The sequence below is a fragment of the Harpia harpyja genome, chromosome Z, assembly GCF_026419915.1.
Source record: "Harpia harpyja isolate bHarHar1 chromosome Z, bHarHar1 primary haplotype, whole genome shotgun sequence".
NCBI lineage: Eukaryota > Metazoa > Chordata > Aves > Accipitriformes > Accipitridae > Harpia > Harpia harpyja.
In genome coordinates, this window is record NC_068969.1 from 85,388,606 (window position 1) to 85,408,831 (window position 20,226).

At 39.3% G+C, this 20,226-nt stretch overlaps 1 protein-coding gene across 2 annotated transcripts in view; it reads right to left on the reverse strand.

Moving 5' to 3' along the window:
• Window positions 1-20,226, reverse strand: part of UHRF2 (ubiquitin like with PHD and ring finger domains 2) — a 93,630-nt gene that overhangs the window by 29,350 nt on the left and 44,054 nt on the right. For both annotated transcript variants that reach the window (XM_052778879.1, XM_052778878.1), the window contains exon 5: window positions 6,500-6,609. In XM_052778879.1, coding sequence (XP_052634839.1) covers window positions 6,500-6,609 — 110 coding nt within the window. The remainder of the gene's footprint in view (window positions 1-6,499; window positions 6,610-20,226) is intronic.

Genomic DNA, 20,226 nt, shown 5'->3' on the forward strand with positions numbered 1-20,226 from the left:
GGAGTCTTCTTAAATACAGCCATGAGGAAATTCCAACGAGATAACTGGTTACAGTCAAGTGAAGATGAAACTACAATTTGGAACAGCTCTCTTCCCCTTAAATTACATTTATAGTTGGACAGAACAATTAGTAGTCTGAGACCACAAACAACCCCAAATCACCAGTTGTTTCACAGCAGCAGTATAGTTTACACACAAAGAAACACTAACTTCCTGTTTCAGTTCACTTGGAGATTTGGACCCATGAGCCCCACTATGAAACAAAACCATTGGCATTGGTTCCTCAATCAGGGAAAAAATGCTTTTATACATGAGAAAAACATTTAGTAGCCTAAACTAGAAATGAAAGAGGAGAGGGAAGAAACACTGAATACTTGTAGCAGAATTAACACTTACAGAAGAAATGTTTGAAATAAGGAGTAGGTCCACAGAAATTAGAGACTTCAGAAGAGAACTTGATCACAGCCCAAAGAATTCCAACATTAAAAGTAAAAAAAATTCATTTATATGTTCTGTGCAAAAGTCATCTAGAAATGTCATGGAACTGAATTTGAGCTTAAACTAGTCTAATGCAATAATTAACAGAGTAATTCCAAACTTCCCTGGAAGTAGTATTTTATCTGGAAGAAGTAATTGGCTTTGAATCAGAAGACAAGGAAAACTAGAAAGACTATTTGAGAGTTCAGAGTTGGAAGTAGCAAGCTGGAGAATCTAGACACCGGAGATAATAGATTATTTTTCTTAAAGTTTAGAGTGGCCAGAAAATGTTCTTTCAAGTACCATTCTGAAGAAAAAAATAACCGCAAGTTATAGAACTTCAGGAACTGAAACAGCTGGAATACCAACACTTGGGACAAATTTTCTTGTAAATCCATAGGCAAACTATCTGAGGAACTTCTGAAATGTTTGACAATGTCTACTCAAAAGGGCAACTGGCCTAGAAGGACAGTGTGATAAGGACAGACAAATTTATTCCTGTTATAATCTTTGCCAAAAATACCCAAAAGTCATGAGCCATAGAAAAAAACAACTCTTGCATTCTCTGGGACAAAATCTTACTGAGTATGTCCATGAAATCACAAGCAAGTTCATTAATAAGGAATTGGAAGAGCAGCCCCACTACAAAAATGAAAACAACCCCGCCAAACCCAAAGCCCCCTACAGCCATTTGGAGGCAGCATGAATATCAGATACTTCCACAGATACCGAACAGACAGCATATTAGACAAAAAGAGAAGGGCACAAGCAACAAATAATATTTAAGAGAACACTGCCTGTTTCCATGGAAGCTTTAACTCTTAGGAAAACACAGAAATTTTTCATATTAAAAGGACTGCTGCCTTTCTGATATATTTTTAGGAGATATCAGAATTTGTCAAACCCCAAACAGGGAGAACTACCCCAGGTTTCTCTGACTAGCATGAAAGAACAATATTCAAGGACAAGCTTCCATCTTCTGTCAGCTTTATTTTTTATTTTTCTTCACCATGAATCGTTGTCTAAGTTGCTGCCTTCAGAAGCTCTATAGCTTTACAGTTCCTTGTAAGTTAATTTGCTTCAATAACATAAGCAATCAAAGTAAATATTTCTTTAAGGTGTTGATTCTTTAATAGAAAGGTGAGGTGGATCCCTGATGTATCCCAGAAGAGTTCTGGATACTTTTGCATTTTTCCTAAGTGTACTGAGAAGGAAAGAAACGGCTAAGGGTTTGCAGAAATCCCAGCCCCTTCTTGCTGAGGAAAAATTTGCCCTCCCAACTGAATAGACTTTACAGAAAATTTGATCCACATGGATAAGATATCGGTGTAAAATCTCTGTGGAGAGAAACTCCAGGCTGAAAGTCTTTTAAGAAAGGGGGACTGGAATGTGAAGTGTTGTGCTGTATCTGCAGTCTTTCTGGAGGACCTTGAAGAATACTTTTATCTTCAAAGGTGGAAGCAACTAGACTTAGAGAGAAAAGGGGATGAGTTTTGAGTAACAAAGAAGAGTTGAGGGCTGCTGATGTATTAGGAACCAACAGGGAAACACCTGTGAAATGCCTCAAAGGAATTAGGCTTTTTCCTCTAAAAAGGTGACATGGTCAATGGCCCAACTGAAATGTCTCAACTCCGATGCATGGAGCATGGGTAATGAACAGGAGGAATTGGAAGCGACTGAGGAGCTGGAAAGCTATGAACTAACCGCTATCGCTAAAACTTGGTGGGACAAATCACATGACTGGAGTGCTGCAATTGATGGGTATAAATTGTTCAGGAGGGACAGGGAAGGAAGGAGGGGCGGGCAATTTGCTCTCTATGGGCTGATTGCACAGAGCTGTCTTTGCAAAACAGTGATGAACACGTCGAGAGCTTGTGGGTGAAAATTGGAGGCCAAGCCAACAAAGGAAACCTCATGATTGGTGTTTATTCCAGCCACCCGGTCAAGGGGAGCCTGTTGAGGAGGTGTCCTTACTTCAACTGTAGGAAGCATCATGCTCGCAGGCTCTGATCCAGCTATGGGACTTCAGTCACTCTGGCATCAGGCAAGGAGTGCAGGAGAGCAGCACTGCTGAGTAAGGACCTCCTGGTCAAACTGAAGCATAAGAAGGAAATGTACCAGCAGTGGAACCAGGGACATGTATCCTGGGAAGAATACAGGGGTGCTGCCTGGTTGTGTAGACAGGGAATCAGGAAAGCTAAGGCACAGTTGGAGCTCAATTTGGCAAGGGATGCAAAGAATAATAAGAATGGCTTCTACAGGTATGTTGGTCACAAACAGAAGATCAAACAAAATGTACCTGCCCCCCCATCCTCCTCTCTGCCCCCATAAATAAGACAGGAGAACTAGTGACAACCAACATGGAGAAGGCTGAGGTACTCGTTTTGCCTCAGTTTTCACACCTCTCAAGTCCCTGAGCTTCAAGGCAGGGACTCGGGGAATGAAGTCCCTCCCACTGATCAGGTTTGAGACCGCCTGAGGAACTTGAACATACACAGATCCATGGGACCCAATGAAGTACATCCTAAGGTACTGAGGGAATTGGTTGATATAGTTGCTAAGCCACTCTCCATCATATCTGAGAAGTCATGGCAGTCAGGGAAAGTTCCCAGTGACTGGATGAAAAGGAATACTGCACCCTGGTTTAAAAAGGGTAAAAAGGAGGACCCTGGGAATTACTGACCAGTCAGCCTCACCACAGTGCCCAGTAAGATCATAGAACAGCGACTCCTGGAAGACATGTTGAAGTATATGGAAGACAGGGAGGTGATTAAACACAGCCAACATGGCTTCATCAAGGGCAAATCATGCTTGACTGATCTAGTGGCCTTCTACAATGGACTGAATGCATGAGTAGATAAGGGAAGAACTACAGATGTCATTTACCTGGACTTCTGTAAGGCCTTTGATTTGGTCCCTCACAACATTCTTGCTGCTAAATTGGAGATATGGGTTTGATGGATAAACTATTAGATGGATAAGAAATTGGTTGGATGGCAGCATCCAAAGAGTGGACAGTCTGCATCCAATGACTCAATGCCCAAGCGTAAACCAGTAACAAGCAGTGTCCCTCAAGGGTCTGTACTGGGACCAATACTATTTAATACCTTCATCAGTGACACAGATAGTGGGATTGAGTGCACCCTCAACAAGCTTGTGGATGACAAAGCTGAGTGGTACAGTTGATACACCAGTGGGAAGGGATGTCATCCAGAGAGACCTTGACAGGCTTGAGAAGTGGGCCCATGTGAACCTCATGAAGTTCAACAAGGCCAAGTGCAAGGTCCTGCACAGGACAACCCTCAATATCAGCACAGGCTGGGGGATGAATGGATTGAGAGCAGCCCTGCAGAGAGGACTTGGGGATACTGGTGGACGAAAATTGGATATGAGCTGGCAATGTGCACTTGCAGCTCAGAAAGCCAGTCATACCCTGGGCTGCATAAAAAGAAGTGTGGCCAGCAGGTCGACGTAAGGGATTCTCCCCCTCTACTCTGCTCTTGTGAGACCCTACCTGGAATGCTGTGTCCAGTTCTGGGGTCGCCAGCACAAGAAGGACATAGACCTGTTAGAGCAGGTCCAGAGAAGGGCCACAAAAATGATCAGGGGGATGGAACACCTCTCCTGTGAAGACAGGCTGAAAGAGATGGATTTGTTCAGCCTGGATCGGAGAAGGCTGTGGGGAGACCTTATTGTGGCCTTTCAATACTTAAAGGGGGCTTATAAGAAAGACAGTGAAAGACTTTTTACCAGGGCCTGCAGTGAGAGGGAAAGGAGCAACAGTTTTAAATTGAAAGAGGGTAGATTTAGATTGGATACAAGGAAGAAATTTTTTATGATGAGGGTGGTGAGAAAGTTGGCCTCAAGAAAAAGAGCAGTTCAAAACAAGAAATAAGGCTAAATTGCCAGATCAATTAAGTTTTCAGGGTTACATTTTTAAAGATTATATTTCTACATTACATTTTATTTATGAAGTTTTGTAAATATCCTGAAATGAATAAAAATGGGACCAGAAACAGAATGAAACAAAACCTACACAGAGGTGCAAAGCTCTACACAGACAGCAATATGTGAGTAGTTTAAGCAAAGAGGTTTCAAATAAGGAAACAGCTGTCAAAACAGGGGGAAAGGGCTGTAAGTGAAAATAAAGAACTTGACTTTGAAAAAATAAAGGTGGCAATCAGTGTAGGAAGTACAGAATGGTGAGGCCACACCTCGAATACTGTGTTCAGTTTTGGGCCCCTCACTACAAGAAAGACAATGAGGTGCTGGAGCGTGTCCAAAGAAGGGAAACGAAGCTGGTGAAGGGTCTAGAGCACAAGTCTTATGAGGAGCGGCTGAGGGAGCTGGGGTTGTTTAGCCTGGAGAAAAGGAGACTCAGGGGAGACCTTATCGCTCTCTACAACTACCTGAAAGGAGGCAGTAGCAAGGTGGGTGTTGGTCTCTTCTACCAAGTAACAAGCAATAGGACAAGAAGAAAGTTGTGCCAGGGGGAGTTTAGATTGGGTATTACGAAAAATTTCTTCACCAAAAGTGTTATCAAGCATTGGAACAAGCTGCCCAGGGAAGTGGTTGAGTCACCATCCCTGGAGGTATTTAAAAGATGTGGTGCTTAAGGACATGGTTTAGCAGCGGACTTGGCAGTGTTAGGTTAATGACTGGACTTGATGATTTTAAGGGTCTTTTCCAACCTAAATGATTCTATGATAAATAAACACTCATGTTAGATCAAATGGTGCCACTCTAGACAATTTTGTATAGTCAGCAATATAGTAATCATTCATTTCCTTAACACACACATAATTCTAAAAATTAATTCACTACACAGTAGCTGCAGGTAAGAACTAAATGAACTGTAATAATTTTATATGCCCTTTATAAAGTTTCATAAACAATTAGACTTGCAAAATAAGTAGGTATGTAAATGCAAAACAGTATCTGTAGATTTTTAAATTTCCCATACTACAATTTTTTAAAATAAAAACATGTTTTAAGATACTGCAAAACCCCTTTAATGTCACCAAAAATAAACAAACAGAATGGATGGTTAATTTTTTTTGAGTAATCTGAGGAAACTAAATCACAAAAAATGAAAAATTAATTGTGAGAAGTTCATTTACAGAAATTTACTTTTTTACTTTTAAGAATACCACAGCAAATGGTATTTGCTCCTCTGAAAAACTGATTTTTTAGATGATGGCAAATAAACAGTAAACAGACTAGCTCTTGTGCGCTGAGAGCTACATAGAAAGGTTCTGAAAAATTGCCTTGGAGTCAGGAGTCTAAAATATAATAATATCTAACACTTATTAGTAGAGCTGCAGTCCAACCTCTCAGTGTTGCTATCACAAACACTTATCACTCCTAACTTTAATATATTTTTAGACTTAGGATAAAATGTCACACTACTTCTTAGATAAGCTGCCTGTAACTCCTCCCTGTGGTTGTGGGGAGGATGAGGAGGTATGGCATAGTTATTTTTTTAGAAGGTCATGCAGAGTCAAATAATAATCCAAATGTTAATTATCCCTTTTTTTTCATGGTACAAGCAGCTTTGGCACAAAGTTCCTTATCTTTTATTTTTAATTCTGACATAATGACAGGGTTAAAGTGCATCATTACGGACTGATTCTATCTTTGGCATTTATTAATTTATTAAAAGTTTAAATGACATGTCAATTGCAATAGCAGTTTTGGTGACCTGGACACCTGTCTAGGAACTTAACTGAGACCATTAATTAATTCTGCACAGTTCATTTAGAATGTTATAAGCTGTTCCTCTTTTTCCCTGCTTATGACTGATAGCACCAAGCTGTTACCAGTTTCCGAATATGTCAAGTAATAGAGCCACCTCACGGTAAATATAATTTTAGAACAGAAATCTAAAAAGGATTCTATGTTATTCCTTTCCTGAACACACAAAACAATTATTATTACCTCTGTATGCTGATCCTTCTATTTTTTTAAAGAAGCATCATTCAATTCGTACTTCTATTCAAATAATAATTAAAAAAAAGCATACTTTTGAAATCTCCATCACCAAATGTCAAGGGATAGGCTCCTGGCTTTTCAATCTTGTACATTTCCTCTATAAAAAGGATTTTACAATCATTTATTGTGTCTTCTGGGCCTCTGAAAAACAAAAACAATAAAAAGCATATTCAACATAGTTCCTCAGACCTATAATCTGTACTTTATGAATCCTAAGCAATGAGATAAAGATAACTAGCACCTTTTTTCTTTACTGATAGGATACTTTACTTCAATTCACACACAAAATTCAGTCTAGTACTGTAACTTCTAAGAAAACCAAAACACATACTTAAAATTCACATAAAGAAAAGACTACTCCGTTACCTTCAGACTACCTGGCAGCTGAGTATGTCCTTATTAACAGCCATCCATAACTTTGTAATTCTACTTGTAAAACCTTAAAATGTTTTTTTTGGGCTGAACACAGCAGATCAGGCAAAATTGTATCCTCTCAAATACAGCATATCAACCGTTACTATAGAAGTATAGTGTCAGAAATGAACCAAAAACATGACTTATAAGACACAATAACAGATGCTACTTGGAAACCACAGAGTAAGAAAAGCAACAGAAAGCTTCAAAAGCCCTTCTATGACTTCTAAGTGCTTTGGAAACCTAAACCCCCATCCTGCAAAGACATGTACAATACTGAATTATCTACTGTGAGTAGTCCTGTTAATGTCAGGTTTCAGTGCAAAATCTGTTCACCGTATCTCGGTGATGAGTAACAAATACTCCATGACTCCACAACACTAATGCTGAAAGACTTCTAGAGAAGAATTAGGAAATATTAAATGTAGAATAAATGTTTTCATCTCCTCTTATTATAATCTCTTTGTATTTACTAAAAATCTAATTCAAATGTAAATGTATCTAGGACGAAAAGTCCATAAAAACACCAACAGTTTTAAAACACTTTCTTTTCTCCCCTCCTCAGGATGATACTGTGCCTTCTTCAATTGCCTGTTCTCCTACCATTTTCAATTTACTACCTAATCTAGAAGTAAGCAGAAATTTTCAGTATAACCTGTATTGGAAGTATTAATTACTGAACATAGTCCCACTGATTTCATTGAGTCACATGTGTCATCACTGATTTCAGAATTGAGCAGTTTGACATGAGAGAAAGGAATTTACCAGCTGGAGAGCTCTGCTTCTTGCAGGGTGAGACCCAGCCATTAAAAAAAAAATCTGAAGGAGATTTGGGTTTGTTGAACTACCTTCCTCTTCAAAAGTTAATCTAATTCTGTTGCACTGCTCAGTCTGTTTTGGTTCTAGAAAAACACTTCACAATCTGAAGCCACACAAGCAACTAATGAATACAGACCACAAATACCATAGCTTGAATTATTAAGATTATAAAGTTCAACATTTTACGAAGATTGTGATGTTTGTAGTTAAAATGTCCAGTAAGCATCCTGCAACACAAGAAAATAAATAGATCTTTTTCTTCTTTCCTATATAGACATTAGATGTGCTGGACATAATAGAGAAGTAGTAGCACACAGTCAGCCTAATTCCACGTTAGGAAAGAGTGAAGATTACACAGTTTTTTGAAGGCTTTATTATGAATGAAAAACCAAACTATTGTATTGGTTACTGTTCAGTATTTGAAGGAGGTTGTCCAAGATTCTGCTAAGCAAAGCTGAAGTGCACTGTACCACTACAAGTGTTTCTTCAGAAGCAGGGAAATAATGAAAATTAGTAACTGTAAAGATAATGATTAAATATTGCCACACTGGAGACTTATTTTCCAGGTGAAAACCACCAGTAAGTTAAAATGCTACGTTTCTTTCAAATATTTAGAGTGTAGAAAGGCCTGGGAATATGTCTGAAGCACTTGAACAAGTCTTCTAAGCCCTATTTGTAGGATATCTGGAAGAAAAAAATCACAGAGGTGACTGGACAATCCTTTTGAAGAAAGTCATCTAAGTCACATATCCCTATAAAAAGGGTCTAGGCTGCAAAACTAAATCAAACTATAGACAGGCAGGGAAGCAAGTTATTAGGTCCATATTAAATAAGCATTACTGCAATAACAGAACACCTCCAGAAACACGAGGCTTCAGTGTGGGAACTGTTGCTCCCCGCTCTACCTCTTTGTCTGCTCCTACCACTTCCTTTGTGCTGACTCCAATTCTTGGATGTTGCCACATGCTGACTTACCTAAGGCAGAAAAAAACTAAGCCAGGGAAAAAACCACAGGAAACAAATACTTTTTGGTGGCCCTGAGCACTGCAGTGTTTAGGTCTCCATGGAGTGGTGTTGAGAGGACTCTGATAGTGTAACTGTCTTCACTGTAATTGTCTTTTAAGTGTACCAACAGCTGTTTACTTTGGCATCTGTATTTATTTTTACCCTTTTTCTTCTTTGCAGTTTTTGGAGGGAGAACATTCCCCATTGTTGCTCATATGCATAAACAGCAAATGTTAACAAATTTCAAAGATTTGGGATATTTCAACAGAACATACAAATGCTACATCAATGCAAATACATCCATCAGATAGAGAACAGTTAGTTTTCCTGACCAGGAAAATAATGTATTTAAGATAATCTTCATTTGCACCCTAGGAGGCATTACTTAAAAGCAGTTCTGGCCATTGTGGGTAACACCCCTCAGATTTATTCAGGTTTCCATACAGTGCCATGAACACAGAAGTCTTGATTTTCTGCACCTTAGTCTGGATGAGACCGCATGGTCCAACCACCCACACTAGAAAGGTGGACACCAGCTTCAGTTACCACAAAGTATTCCTCTGACAACATAAGGTTATGGAAACACTTCCAGTCTGTGAATGGATACAGCATTTAAATTCCTCCAGCTGTTTCCAAATCTGCAGCTCTACTTAAGGCACAATTTCCAGGTTTGGTTTAAAGTGAACTATTTAACTAGAAAATTGTGCTGAAACAGATAGAAGAGCACTCCCATGAAAAACTACCCCTCTAAAAGGACTGTGGGTGCCAGTACACCTCTGCAGGGAAGGTGAGAGTGGAAGCTTCTCTCTTCTGCAGTACCATGCAGAATTAAATTATCTATAACACATACCCATTAATTCACAGTCATAAAAGCACTATATATTCAAATATAGAAAGGACAAACTGTAAACATAATCTCTGGCAGGAAAACCAAATTAACAAATACAGACTGAGCATCAAGTTTTCCCTGCTTATTTTCTGTACCTTGGAGAGTCTTTTCTTACCTGCCCTATACTTTCTGTTAGTCCTAGATTATTTAAAATTCAAAACAAAACAAAACAAAACAAATCTCCTGACACTCTTTAATGCTATAAATCTAGTTACACTAGGACCTTCCTTAGCTACACCACTGCTTGCCTGCCTATCCAGCTTGATTGCTCTAGGACTTATTTCTAACATAACTCAAAGTAGTGAATGTATTTTAAAACCAAAATATAGAATTATGCTTTCTTTCACCTAAGTAACATGAAATTCTATATTCATATAAAAAATGTGTATTGGTTTGTGTATCTGTATGCTTACAAAGTCAAAGATAAAAAAATAAACAAGCACACTTTAAAATTTAAGCAAATCTGTACAGAAAAGTCAAAATAGTCATAAAGTTGAATATGTTGGATATTAGTAAGCGTACAACTACATGTGCATCTACAGAAAATTTAAAGCATAATTTATTAATTAAGTTAAAACCTTGTCAAGAAACAATAGTGACAGTCTCAATGCAGCAGCTACAAACATGATTTTACCCATGTCATGGGATACAGGTATTCTCAAATTCCAGTACACTTCAGATAAACTTCAGTGTTTTTGCAGAGTGGTTTTTTTCCCCAACTTTTGCATCTTGCAAATCTTCAGGGTGTGTGCAGTCTAAATACACTATCCCTATTATGAGCAAAACTGCATCTAGGAAAAGCTTGCAACATCTCCTCCCTTCTCACTACACTGCCTTATTGTTTAGAGCTGGTTTACTTTAACTTACCCTCTTTTATACTGCATTTTCCCCAGAAATTTAGGAAGTAGTTGTTAAAAAAAAAAAAAAAAACAACTTTTCATCACATGTAATTCTCTGCATACAGTCTTTAGACAAGAGGGAAGGTGGCAAAACACCATAAAGCTGTACTCACAAATCTACAGACACTTGTGTTACTGCTATCCATACCTTTGAGAAACGAGCCAAACCTGAGCTCAGTAGAATATTTATTAGGAGTAAATTCCACCGGTGCCAATTTAAACTACTAAAATTACTTTTAACTACAATGATTATCACATTGTTTTCTTGAAAGATACCATGCAAAGATTTGCAAGTTGGTTCAATGATGTTAGCATTCTAAAAGGCACCACAGCAAAAAGTTTTTGTGAAGTATGCAGAAGCATGGATTTTTGTCATCAACTTTATAACAAAAAACCACATGTATATTATCTCAACCTCAAAGTGTTAAAGCGCAACATACTTTTTTTTATATAATTAGTTAAATAAAACAACTCCTCTAATTAATACTAGAAAACACAGAACTCTCAAAATAAAAAAAATAAATTCAGTTGCATGGAGGTAACAATTGGTAGAAGCATGTTTTCCTCTCATAGCACTGCAATCCTACTGACATAAGCAATACTATTCCCACGTCTAGATGGAGCTGATAAAATAGATGGAATTCATAATCTCTGTATCGCATATTAGGTCATGGTAGACATCCCTTCTCTTTTGGGCGTCTCCTATTTTTTCTTTGGGATAAGGGCACTCAGAAAGTAACTTTCAGACTAAGTTTTTCCTAAAAGATATCCAGTATTTGAATCAAAGAAAACCTTTTATTTTCTGCTATCAGTTACATAAGGAGCAAGCAAATACTATCAAATATCTTTACAAAGCTGGTATGTTCCAACAAATGCCACAGCTGCATACCTGGAACTACAGAGGAAGATCAAATACCATTGTGACAAAGGATGGCTAATAATAAATGGTTAAGCCTTACCAAAGCTAAAAATTTGTGCTCAGCTAGTTGCTCTTAGACTAATTCTTCTGCCACATTACACATACCATAGCTTTAATAATGATCAGGCTACACATCATTTGTCTCAAAAATTATGGTTATCTAACAAAATTGTGGTTATATTACCCTGTCAAATATACTCAAGAAATATAACCTTTCTTCATTTCTTCACCTTACCATACCAAAAATGAGATTAGAAAAAAAATCAAATTATACATTAAGCATAGTAAATGGGACTGCATTTGTATTTCATGTATGTAAGTACACTAAACTGTTTAAAGAAAGTAAATCCCAAAACAGAGCCAGACCTTTCAATACAACAGAATTCCTAATACAAGCTTTCCTTTTAGGTAAGTTAGCCATAGCTGGATAGAAACCTTCAACTGAACCTTCTTATATCTGTACTTTTTTCCCCTCACACTTCTTTTTCTTAAACCTTCAGGCTGCAAAGCGCTCTATAGACATACATAATCACAGCTGACTAAAAGTATGACAACTGGGCATTATCCTGGATATTTCAAAGGTCAACTTTCAAGAAAATAAAAGCTGCTAGATGACAATTACCACACTGTGAAAACTCTATCAGTTCTTACAGTCTGAGAGATTCAGTTACAGTGATCAGATCTCTGTCTGGAATTTTCTGGTTTTATCACTTTACCATATTGAAATAAAAAGAAAAATATTTCAACGTGCACTAAGAGTTAAAATACAATGCTGAATAAAAACAGGGGAAAAATTACTATTAAAAAAATACACACAAAGGTTATATTGACCCAAAGAATTGTAAGGAAAAGCATCTAATAACAATTTATCTTTAGGCCCCCTAGGACCAAAACCTTACTCACACCAAGTCATGTTTACCACAGACAAATAATCCATTTGTCAGCTTCTATGGTTACTGTCAAAGGGTATTGTCCAGATCAGCAGAGAAATCACTACAATCATAATAAAACCTAACAGGATATAATTGGCTACGCTCTACAAATGTACGAATTCAGTTAACAAACAATATAAAAATCAAAACAGGACCAAATTTACTACCAGTTTCAGCATCTATCTTTTCATATGCACTTTATTTACATCCCATTTATGATCAATCAGTTTCTATTCTGCTTTTGCAAAGCTTTCAGCCAGCAGCTCTTTATTTTCCCCCACGTCATCAAACAATAGTTGAATAACTTCTCCAAAAATATGCAAAAAGTCTTTTCAATATTACCATTCAAAATGCTTGTTAGAACTTTTACTATCATCCCCTCAGAAGCGGTTGAGCCACTAGAGTTCATGTCTAGTGTATGTATCAAGAGCATTTCATTGCATCATTACACTTGGTACTTTTACATTTAACAGCTGCATGAACTTGTATCCTGACTTACTCAATAAATACTTTATTAAGAGAGAACTGTTTTAAAACCACTGTTCTTTGCCTTTGAAACACGAGAAACTCTGTTCCTGAACTGAGCTCATGAACAATTGTTTATCAACTTTTATTATAAAAACATTAAATTACAAATATGTTAAAATCATTAGGCGAGAGAATTAATTATGTGCTATTGTAACAAATAATCTCTACAGAAATCTGCTCCTGAAAAACAGAATTACGTTGTGATGTTCACGTCAATATATTCAAAGTCACTATCAGCCAAAAGAATGGTTTGAAGTTAAAGCAAATATGGGTAACAGCATGCATATTTCAAAAGACGTTAAATGGAAAGCATCTCAATCTGATATCAAATATTGCAACGTGAAAATTACTACTGGTTGCTTTACATTTAAACATGAACTATAACTTAGGCTAAACTGTAGTTTCAACAAACTGCAAACACACATTGTCTACACAGAATGAAACAAAGGCTAAAACACACCCATAAAACAATTACAACCCTCACCAAACATGACTGGAGATTTGATTTTTAACAGGCTTGTTTTAAATGTAAATTACAAAATCTTCCCACACAATGATAGCATATTACGTTGATAATTTGACCAAATCCAGCTAGGTTGCACTGAATTTACATAGAGGTTCTTTTATTTTGTGTTGTATGGAAGCAGAAAAACAGACAATATTTTCAAGATTTTTTCAGAATATTCCACACCCATTTGGTTTATCATGAAAATACAAATGCAGTTACAAAATGGGACAGTATTAGCTGTGTTTTTAATTCAGCTTTATTTATTTTTATTACACCAGCCACTATAACGACAAAGACACAAGACAAATTTTCAACTATGCAAAGATTTTATTACTACATATATAGTGCTAAGACTAAAAAAAAATAAATTAACCCCCCTCCTATTTCCCAGGATATGTTGAACACCTTACTATCAAAAACATCTTAATCTAATACGAATTGTTAAAGCCTTTAAAAATAAAACAAAGGAAACAAAACACACACACCCCCAACTCCCAAAACTACAAATTCACATTGTGGATACACACACAAGCCAGCCAGGATATTACTTTTTTAAACCTCAGTGGTAGGCGTAATGCTTGATGCATTTACAAAGCAATGTATTATAGTTCATGGTGCCAGACTCTGGAAGCAGAGATTTGGATGCAGGAACTATCCTTTTTTCCTTAGCCTGGGATCTGTAAAGGAGACGAACATTAGAAAAGCAAGCATAAACTTCGAACCTGGGAAATCGGGAAAGAAGCACTGGCCTGAGAGATTAGCAAGTCACGCTGTCAGATCCTAATAATCCATCTACCATAGTAGCGCAGGAGCATGACTCTGCCCTGTGCCATGAAGTCCACTGAGGAGGCAGAGTAAAAGGCAGGGAGCGAATGAAGACCGATCCTTCCAACCCACCCACCCACCCAGCAGGGCTAGCACTGGAGACCCGCCGGTGGCCGGCCGTGCGGCGCCTGGGGACCTGTCCATGGTACTGCAGGGAAGCCACCGGCTCGAACAGGGGAGGGGGCACGACCTGCAATGACTGACTACAACTGCTCCCTTCTTGAACTCGGTTAAGCTTGTGGCTGGCACTATCGCCATGCTAAATGGGCATCCAGTTTCCAAATCCAGGCTCGAACATGCAGATGTTAACTCCTACTTGACCTAATGTCCACAAAGAACCAGGTAAAAAGAGCTGGTTGAAGACCCACAAAGATGGAACCCCAAAGGCTTCCTTCATATGTGAAAAACAAAGCTACAGGAGCCGTGTTCGGCATCACAGGGCCATTGCCTAAGCTCAGCCCACTTCTCTATGTATTTGTGGACTGAACTGCAAGACTCATAACAATGCAAAGCGTCTGCTCCAGACATCATTCTAGGAGTCTGGACTAGTCAATAAACTCTTTTACACTAGGAAGAGGCAGAGCTACAAACAGGCAATTCTTACTAGAAAACGTTAAAAGCTTCTATCCAGATTTTACATCATGTTACAATTCTGACAGCAAATGCAGCACACACTCATCATGAGCTTAGACACAGTTATAGGAGACCAATCTGTGTATCTAGCTGGATTAAGTGAGAATCTCAATTCAAAAACAAAGACATGAGAAGGAGTACCTCCCTTCAGAACAAAAACTCAACAGGGATACTGTCAGGATGGAAAGACCTTCAAGAAAACAAACAATAGCAAAGAAGAATCTTGAAAACACAGAAACATGATAAGTACACCGTACAATAATGAAAATAATACTAAGTGAATAAATAAATAACTGTGCTTTAAAACCAACAACAACAAAAAAAACCAAGAAAGAAAAAGATCTGAAGGTATCCACCATAAAATAGTAAACACAAAGACATTTCCCATAGAATGTTTCATATGGAACCAAAGCCAAATGAGAACTGATCTCAAACAAGGCCAAAACCACAACTCTAGCCAAGAAAGTTAGTAATGAATGGATTATCAAAGCTTGAATGTACACGACAGCATTACTTTTTCATTAAAGCTTAGCATCCAGGGATGCTCCTGCTCAGAACAGGATGAATCTCATCTCACGAACAATTCCTGAAAGTCAGAAAGTACACAGTGACCTACAGAGCAAAAAACTCCTAATTAATTTGGCATTTAGAGGGCAGCTGCTTATTTTGAAATGTCTTCATTCCTTATATTGCCCAATTCTCTTCAGAAAAATTACATCAAATGTGTGCCACGATGTCCAATTTCACCAGTACATGAAATTAAATGCTCCATTTAAGTGCCCAATAGCTATTGCATAATGGTAACACAGCCTTTCTACACCTTATGTGTACGTTTGGAATCTGTGATGATGCCATTATTATTCATTTTTATGTAGATATATACAAATGTTCATAGACTTTTGGGTAAAACTGTTGGAGAGATTCCTCAACAGACAAGTGAGGAAACTGTGGATGGGGTAGGCAAGCAAAGGGCTTGGCGTGACCAGAAGAGAAGGAACATAGCAATCAACAAAAAAAAAAAAGGCAGAAGTGCAACCACTTGAAGAGTAAGCATGTAAAGAAGGAAGTGCCAGCAGAGGAGCCTTACAGGGAAAGCTCTCATGCTCTTTCTGGGGAATCAGCACACTTTGGTGCCTCCCTGAAACACCTATACACCAATGCATACAGCATGGGGAACAAACGAGGAATTACAGAAGTCTGTGTAATTACTGCGGGTCCATGACCTCACCGGAGTCATAGAGACATGGTGGCATAGCTCACATGACTGGAGTGCTGTGACAAATTGATATTGATTGGCTCTTCAGGAAGAACAGGCTAGAAAGGCAAGGAGAGGGAGTTGCCCCTTATGTGAGGACACGTCAGGAGCCAGTCAAGAGCTTACAGTTCAAGATGAGCAGACAGAACAACAGGGGTGATACTGTAGTAGGTGCCTGCTATAGACCTCCTAATCAGGGATAAGTATATGAGGCCTTCTTCAGACAACTGGAAGAAGTTTCATGTTTACAGGCCCTGGTTCTCACAGGGAACTTGAAGCACCCTGGTATCTGCTGGAAGGCCAACAGAGCAGAACACAATCTAGGAAATTTCTGGAGTGCAATGATAAATTCCTGACACAGGTGATCAAGGAGAGTATTGCTAGACACAATACTTGCAAACTAGGAAAAACTGGTCATGGGACATGAAAATCAGGGCAGTTGGCTGCAACGATGATGAAATTATTAAGTTCAGGATCCTCAGAGGAGGGAGCAATGTAAAAAGCAAGACAATCCTGGATTTCAGGACAGGAGACTGTAATCTCTTCAGAGATCTGCTTGGAAAAATCCCACAGGATACAACCGTGGAGAGCAGAAGGGTCCAGTAGAGCTGGGTGATATTTAAGAACCACTTCCTCCAAGCTCAAGAAAGATCTATCGCCATGTGCAGGAAATCAAAGGCAGCAGGAAGGCTGCATGGATTAGCAAGGAGCTCCCAGACTAAACTCAAGACATAGGAAGGAAGTGTGTAAGAGGTGGAAGCAGGGGCAGGTGACCAGAGGCAGTAGAATTCCTGTCCAATTGTGCAGATATACGGTTGGGAAAGCCATGGTCTACCTTGATTTGAATCTGGCAAGAGATGTGAAGGGCAACAAGGAAGGATTCTGCAACTATAAAAACAGGAAAGGGAACTAGAGAAAATGTGGGCCCACTGCTAAATATAGCAGGGCCCCTGATGATAATAAACACAGAAAAGGACAAGGTACTCAGCACCTTCTTTGCCTCAGTGTTTAGTGGTAAGACCAATGTTCAGGAATCCTAGGCCCCTGAGAGCAGAGGGAATGCCTGGAGCAAGGAAGACAGCCTCAGTAGAGGAGGATTAGGTTATGGAGCACTTTAACTGGACATATATAAGTCTATAAGGCTATACAGCTTGTACCCATAAGGGCTGAGGGAGCTGCCTGACATCTGGACAAGGCTACTCTTAGTCATCTTTGAAAGGTCATGACAACTGAGTCACCCTCTTAAGAACTGGAAGGGAACAAATGTCAGTCCTATCTTCAGGAAGGAAGATCTACTGACAGACTGGTCAGCCTCAGCTCAATCCCAGGGAAGGTGATGGAGCAAATAATCTTGGAAATAATTTCCAGATACGAGGACAAGAAGGTGATCAGGAATTATGAGCATAGACCTACAAAGGGGAAATCATGCTTAACCACTCTGACAGTCTTCTACAATGAGGTGACTTGCTTGGAAGATGACAGTAGAGCAGGAGATTTCACATGCACTTTAGTAAGGCTTCTGATACTGTCTCCCATAACATCCTCACATATAAGCTTACGAAGTATGGGTTAGGTAAGTGCACAGCAAGGAGGACTGAAAACTGGCTGAATCCACAATATTATGACCAATGGCACAAAGTCTAGTTGGAGGCAAGTCTGTAGCACGCCAGGGTTGACCCTGGGGCCAGTACTAACATCCTCATGAATGACCTGAAATGATGGGAACAGAGTGGACTCTCAGCAAGTTCACAGATGATACAAAACCACAAGTAGCCACCAATATCAGATGCATGTGCCACCCTTCAGAGTGACCTGGACAGTTGGACAGAGAGGAATTTCATTATGTTCAACAAAGAGAAATGCAAAGTCCTCCACATAGGGAGCATGCACCAGTACATGCTGAGTGCCAGCTGGCTGGAGAGCAGCTTGGTAGAGAAAGACCTTGAGGTACTTATAAACAACAAGCTGACCATAAACCAGCAATGTGCCTTTGTAAATAAAGAAGGTCAACAGCCTCCTGGACTGCATCAAGAAGAGCATTGCCAGCAGGTAGAGGGAAGGTTAACATTCCTCAGGTTAACTACTCAGCACTGGTGAGGCCAGGTGTGGGGTCCCCAGGGTAAGACAGACATGGGCTTACAGGAGTAGTTATAGAAAAAATTATTAAGGGACTGGAACATCTTTGACATGGAGAAGAGAGCTCTTATCCCTGTGTACAAACAGGGCACCAGACTCCTCTCACTAGTGTCTACTGCGAGGACAAGAGGTAAACAGGCCCAAAGAGAAACACATTAAATTCCCCCTGACTGCACAAAATACCTTTTTACAGTGATTGTCCAGAGAAGTTGTTGAGTCTCCACCCATAAAGATATCCAAAACCCAACTGGACATAGTCCCAGGTAATCTGCTCTAGCTGACCCTGCTTAAGCAGTCTCAAGAGCTCCTTTCTATCCTCAATGACTCTCTTAGACGTATACATGTATTTCAACACCACTCCTTTTTTATTTATTTTCATAATGCTTTTCCTAATATTGTGCTCACCACCATTTTTTTTTCCCCACACTCTCTGCCTTTTTGCACTTGAGTTTGTTTTCTTCTGTTCCTTCCTCTTCTGTTTGGAATTACTTCCCACAGTGGGAACAACTAAGCTTCATAACACTTCTAAAAGTCACCCTCTAGAAAGCAAGTCAAAAGACTCTGTGGTTCCAAGTCTGCAAGTTTATTAGAGAAAGGGTAGTGTTACAAATACTGAAGATATAGTTTATGTTCTGGGAAAACAAACAAAAACCTCAAGATCCAAGTCAACCCATTCTTCACCTTCAAAAGATACTTTTGTCTTACAGTAATTACGAAATGGTTATGAAACCCAGAAGATTCCAAATTTTAACACTTGGTACTTACACTTTTTTTGTTAAAGCAATTAATGCTTTAACACGTAACAATTAAGTAATTTAAAAGTTAAGCCACTGAATGCAATCCAAAGAAGCAATTTTCTCCCCCTCTCGTCACAATTTATGTCCACCATCTCCGGTCTGCCTGCCATGTACCACTGTGCTCCCGCAAACATCTCAGCAGCCCTTTGCTGAATTCACTCTAGTTTATGTATCTCTCTTTTGTGCGTTGGGGGGGGGATATTTGGGCGTGGGTGGAATCTAGTATTCTTGATGCAGTCTAACTAGTGCTTAGTAAAGGGGAATAAATCACTTTCCCCAGTCTTCTGATTATACTCCTTTTCACACAGCCTGAATATCATTAGCCTTTATTACATTCTGTTGGCTCATGTTCAGCTTGCTGTCTACCAAGACATACAGATCCTCCTCATCAGAGCTACTTCCCAACCAGTATTGCTGCAAGGGGCTCTGCCTTCCCAGATGCAAGAAAACTCTGCATTTATCCATGCTGAATTTCATGAGGCTCCTGTCAGCCCATTCCTCCTGCCTGTTCAGGTCCCTCTGACTGGCAGTACTACCCATGAGTTTCCATCAATTTGGTGTCTCTACAAACTTGGTGATAGTGCACTGCACTGCCACGCTGTTGCTTAAGATATTGAACAGTACAGGTCCCAGGATACACCCCTGCAGTTCCCTGCTTGTTATCACTTTCCAGGTAGTGTACAACCCATTAACCACTATCCTCTGAGCCTGATCATTCAATCTTACCTTTTTTTAAACCCATCTCATTGCCCATCCACCCAGATCACAACATCCTAATTGGGATAGGGTATTACGGGACACAGACAAAAGACCTGCTACAAGTTGAAGTATATGGCATCTGTTGCTCTCCCCTTGGCCACAGAGCTAATCATTTCATCATAGAAGGCAGACAAGCTTCTAAGGCATGATTTGCTCTTTGAAACAAATCCACCCTGGCTGTTACAAATCATCTTCACATGGCCAGCACTTCCAAGAGGACTGTCCCAAGGTTTTGCTCAGACTGAAATAAGGTTGACTGCCCTCTCTGAAGATGAATGCAACATTTGCATTCCAGTTGTCAGGGAACTCCTTGATCTCCATGACTTTTCAAATATAGTACAGGGGAGCATCACTACAGCATCAGCCAGTTCCCTTGGCATACTTGGATGCAACCCATCTGGTCCCATGGACTTGCACTGGTCAAGGTCTTGCAAGCACTC